At 35.8% G+C, this 5,793-nt stretch overlaps 1 protein-coding gene across 2 annotated transcripts in view; it reads right to left on the bottom strand.

Moving 5' to 3' along the window:
• Nucleotides 1-226: 226 nt before the first annotated feature.
• The window catches only part of LOC110106466 (glucosamine inositolphosphorylceramide transferase 1), a 25,895-nt gene continuing 20,328 nt past the window's right edge, over nucleotides 227-5,793 (bottom strand). For both annotated transcript variants that reach the window (XM_020836389.2, XM_028694017.1), the window contains one exon: nucleotides 227-2,249. In XM_020836389.2, coding sequence (XP_020692048.1) covers nucleotides 579-2,249 — 1,671 coding nt within the window. In that variant the 3' untranslated portion in view covers nucleotides 227-578. The remainder of the gene's footprint in view (nucleotides 2,250-5,793) is intronic.

Below are 5,793 nucleotides of genomic sequence, written 5' to 3'. Positions count from 1 at the left end.
ATTTCAATGAACGTGCCGAAAGTTAACGCTTCATTCTCTAAGGACTACCCAGCATAAATGGACTACGATGTATTCCTACTTACAAGTCAGTTTTGGTGATTATTCCTCAAAGTGAGGCTGCTATTATATGAGAATTGTTTTGAGTGAGTGTTCCCTATGACCACACCACTTAGAAAATAAATTTATTTCAATGCCTGTCATTTATCTATATGGACATATATGAATATACACAACTAAAATATATAAGAATAAGGACAAGACTAAAGAGCCAATCTCAAATCCACACTAAAAGTTTAATAACACAACACATGACCCTCATCTTACAAAGTATAAATAAAATTACTAGCAGAATTTCCCTTTCTAGGTGCCAAATATCATCATAAATTACAACACAAAAAGAAAAAGGAAAAAAAATTATTGCAGACTTCTATCAAGTTAGATCCCAGCTGCTCAAATAAGCTACAACACTGGTAAAGGAAATCCACAACAAGCCTCCCAAAGCATCTTGATAAGCTTGGCAACTCTAGCACTCTTATAGGAAGAGAATCTATCTATGAACTTCTAATCTGACCACAATCTTATACATCCCAACCATCAACTCTACTTCCAAAGTTCCATGCCATTTTAGGAAGAGACCCATATATGGAGGAGAATCTCGACAAGCATTCTGACCTAATGTTGTAATGCTGCTGCGTGTTTCTGCTAATGGCAGAAGCTGAAAATTTCGAAGTGTCAATAGCCCATGAAGGACGAATATACTCGACGGTCCTCACAGAGCTTGTATTTGCATACAAGAAATTCATCAGTATATCCTCACAGTTAAATAACCTGTTAACAAGAGCTCTTCCTTCTGTTGCCTGCTCGCTCCAATATCTTTTAAAAGCAAGCTCGGTATCCATGAAAGCAGCACCAGTTAATATGACATTGTAACCATTTTTCTTCCTAGCATACGTCTCATCCCTATATTTTAAAGGACTTCCATCAAGCAGCCGTGGATAGAATCCCACAATTCTCTCAGGGTGTTCTCTCCAAGCTCTAAATCCTTTCTCTATGTCATTGCACGTCATCAATATATCATCGTCCAGTTCAAGAACAGCCCTAGTTTGTATAAGCGGGTCATCTTTGAACCGATTGTTTAGAGAATTATTCTGCTCAACACGAATTCGGACGGGCACAGCAGAATCAAATTCATCCACAATTGGAGGTTTACCCTTGTTCCAAACAACTACAATCTCTCTAACAGATGCGCATCTAGAGTAATGTTTCACATATTGCTTTAGATTCCAGAGCCGGGCATCATAAGTCATCGTAAGCATTGTAAACTGAGAATATTGGCCCTTATACATGTAGCCCTCTTCAGCACCGTTCCCTCCATAAAAATATTGAACAGTCATGCAGACTAGAACCACAACGATAATAGAAAGGAAGATGATAGTGAGCTTTCCATGACATGTTTTAAGCTTTACTCTGCCTTTAAATGCAAGAATACATCTGCTTATGTCTGCAGCATACCTCCGAAGTTTTGAGTGGGTATTCGTCCAAAATGAAAATGGCTCATTTCGTCGACTAACAATCAGATAATTTCCTTGATGATGAATACAATCCATGACACCAACCAGCAGTCCTATGAACATAACAATAAGGAAAAGCAGAAGAAAAAATGTCCAACCAAGAAGTAAAGTCCTTGTTGAATCACCAGAAGGAACACGATCCCCATCCATAACAGCAACCCAGTGGCCCGATGGAAGAAGTTGCGGGTCTAGGTGATGGTGTCTAACACCATTCCAAGAGTTTCGGCCCTTCTTTGCTTCTCCAAGGGCAAGTGAAACTGGCACCTCCTTATATTCGTCTTTTGTTAGCTTTTCCACCTTATATACTTGAAGCCTTCGACCATAAGTTCCGCTACAATCCTGACCAGGACGATAGAGAGAACCTTCATAAATAAAAAGACGACCCCCATTTCGTGCACCCAAGCTTTTGTTGGCTCTGTATATAGGGTTTTTTCGGTGTTCTTTCCATGGACCAAGTGGTGAGCTACTGAACCATATTTCAAGTTCTGCGTTCTTCTCAATACTCAGCCTGCTAAAATCTGAAGTAAAGAGCCAGTAATATCCATTATAGTGAACCAACGACGTATCTACAAGTGGTTTACTCACAAGAACCTTCTCAAATGTCCATTCAAGTGGAAATTTAGTAGCCCGATAAAGTCGAAGGTCCCCCTTTTTGCTGCCCTCTGGCATCATATAGGTCTGTGAGAAAAAATAATTTACGAAGAATCATTGCCATTGGAAAGACGTCAAGGAAATATTGCGAGAATAAATTCATGCTTAGCACTAAAAGAAACTACTAGGCAAGCCAGCCAAGAAAAAAAAAAGAAGAAAAAGAATAAGATCCCACAAGACAAATGTTCATCTTAGTTCTGATATTCTAATAAATCTGAATCTTTATGGTATTAGAAGGGTTTGTTTAGGTGTTACAGTTTTGCAAATTTTGAATTAACCGTATTGTATAATGCATATCATATTGTATGATTAATTTAGTAAATTTATCAAATCAAGATATGAAAATTAAGTAGGCAATACATATTAATATAGCATAATAAATCATACAATATGATATTAATCATACTGAATGTTTGAATAATGCTTGCTTTCACAAAATTTTGCCATTCAAACTGATCATACTAGTTGATCAAATAGAATTTGCCTTTCATGATATTTCACTATTCGAACTATTTGTACTATATGATGTAAAGATCGTATAGTACCAATATGCTCGCATTTAAAAAAAAAAAACAAATTTATGATTTTATTTTTAGGTGCTTAGCATATAAACCATCCTAAAACCGCTAAAACATGTGTAAGATTAAAAAACAAAGAAAAATAGTTCAAGAAAGAACATCAAGCTTTTTTCATTTTGCAAACCCTAAGTGAAGAAAATCCATCGAGAGCATGAGCACCATTATTGTTTTCATTTTTATTCAACCTTAAATCTTCCAGGGTTGTTATTGCTATTGTGAAAGTTATAATACATCAAAAGTCTTGTAAGAATTTGATGTGATATCAGATTCATTTATGTAAGAAATAGTGGGCTAACAAATGGGTTAGAGTAACAGTCTTCTCGTCTAGAGTAAAAAAAGATAGAGCAAAATTTCTCCATTAACTATATATGAGAAAGGATTCTACACCCAATGATGATCAAAAGAGATAGAAGTGAATCCTTAGGGTGGTGCGTGAATATAGACATTAGTGTCGAAGCACATAAAAATCAGTTTGCAACAACTTTTTTCCATTACTTGCTTTACTTTATCTTTTCCAATATAGATGAAATATTTGATGATGATGGTAGTTTTTTTATATAGAATTTCTATTTTTCATAAAATTCATATTTGCTTATATCATTTTAAAATAAAATAAAATTATTTTTAAAATAAAAAAAGAGTAAAAGTTCAAAATAGTCCCCCGACTATCAATAAATATTAAATTTAGTCTCATTGTTTCACATTGTCCCATTTTAGTCCCTCGACTATTTAAAATTAAGTCAATTTGATCTCTGAGAACGATTTGTTGTTTAACTTAACAGAAAAAACTCGAGAGATTCGCTTCTTGGTGGGCATTTACGTTAAGCACTTTCTCTCGACGCCTTCTCGCTTTTTAGCCCTCGATGCCTTCCCACTATACGCCCTAGAGATCGATTTGTGCGAGTAAAGATGTGTAGAAGGAGGCGCGAGCGACTGAGGGCAACACGACCGAGACAAACAATACGAGCAAGTGAGGAGATGAGCAAGATAGACGACACGAGCGAGCAGGCTAGGAGTAAGATGCTTTGTGGCGTGCTTCAATTCGCATTACGGATTCGTGTGCGGCTGCAAGACAGACGACGCGCCACAAAGTGAGACACCCTGAGAGCGAGTGCGAAGAGCTTCGACATCGTGAACAGAGATGGCAAGCAACGTGCAACATCCACAAGAAGACAGGGCTAGGTTAGTTGTTTATCTATTGTATATTCCCACGCGAATCACATAAAATAAGAGAAAATCATACTCCCGAGACATGCGATGAGCTTCAACATCATTGAGGATGTAGAAGCACTTAAGAATAGTTACCAAGATAATGAGATGTACAAAAATGATGATGAGGATGGGGACTATAACTTAACAGATGATAGCGAGCAGTTTGCAGACAGTGATTATTAGATGCATCAGGATAATTAGTTATTTGAAAATAAAATGAATCATTCTATTGAATTTGTAGGCATCACAAAAAAGGGAAAGGAAACTATTGGGGCTCCAAATATTAATTTTAATGATAAATTGGAAAGTGATTGTGAAGTTGACTGTATGGATTCTAATGATGATGCTAATGTTCATAGTGGTGAGGAAAATAATCGCACAAGATGGACCGTTATCAATTCTGAGGTTGATCATGACAAGCAGAAGTTTGAAGCGAGAATGACATTTAATAGAAAGGAAAATTTTAAAGAAGCTATTCAGAATTGGACTAAACAAGCAATAAAGTTCTCAAAAAATAACAAAAGAAGATGCAGAGTTATTTGCAAAAAGCCTAACAATCATTTTCTCTACATCTCAAACCATGAAGGAAGTCATTCATGGCAAGTTAGGTCATTGGAAGAGCATACATGTTCATGGACCTATCATAATAAGACTCACATCAATAGTTATAGCAAAAACAATTGTGAACAAAATTAGAATTAATTCACATTACAAGACAAATTTTTTCCAAATAAAAGTTATTGATGAGTTGAAGTTGCATGTGTCAAAGTCATAAACAAGGAAGGTTATTTGCAAGGCTCGAAATTTGGTGCAAATGAATGATGAAGATCAATTCAAGGAGATTTGGGATTACTGTTTGGAAATCTTAAGAACAAACCTAGGTACAATAATATCTGTGTTAACCACAAGATATGCCAATCTACAAGGACAAAAAGCATTTATGAGAATATATGTTTGTTTTGAGCATGTAAAAGTGGTTTTTTAAGAGGTTGCAGGCCAATTATTGGAGTTGACGGATGCTTTTTAAAGAGCCCACAGGTTGGTCTGCTACTAACTGATGTAAGTTCAGATGAGACTAATAACATTTTTTTAATAGCATTGATAGTTGTAGAAAGTGAATAAAAAAGTAGATGGGAATAGTTTTTAGAGTTATTGGCTAGAGATTTACATATTGTCGAAAATCAAATGAAGTTCACATTCATATCAGACAAACAAAAGAGTTTACTTCCTGCATTTGAAAATATACTGCCAAATGTTACAAATAGGTTTCATGATCGTCATCTACACCAAAATTTAAAATTTGTTGGGTTCAAAGGTATTGCACTGAAAAATACTTTATGGGCAAATTCTTATAAGTACTACAATTAATCAATTTACATATAAGACCAATGATGAATGTGTGCACACAAGGATAATCAAACAAAGGGCTAGTGATAAGTTAGCAAATAAATTTTAATGAATACATGTGCAGTTCAATTTTTATAACTACTAATTTGATATTATTTTTTTTAATAGGTTTATACATCCAAAAGAAAGAAGATCGATTAGATGAAGCTTGGAGGATAACACACACAATGAAATTGTTGACCTGTATCATATACCCAAAAGAACAAAAGAAAGAGGAAGCCAAAATTCAATGTACATGCCTGTAAACCATCGGATCCACGAACTCAGATGCATCGATGCTAACACGCGAATCCCGCCAGAAATCCCGGAAACCTCGTATCTGTCGAAGGCATCCCCGAAATCCCGCTGAATCGGTGTGCAGTCGGCGCCGTTCC

The sequence above is a fragment of the Dendrobium catenatum genome, unplaced genomic scaffold (genome assembly GCF_001605985.2).
Source record: "Dendrobium catenatum unplaced genomic scaffold, ASM160598v2 fragScaff_scaffold_390, whole genome shotgun sequence".
Taxonomy (NCBI): Eukaryota; Viridiplantae; Streptophyta; class Magnoliopsida; order Asparagales; family Orchidaceae; genus Dendrobium; species Dendrobium catenatum.
This window is presented reverse-complemented; position numbering and strand designations above follow the sequence as displayed.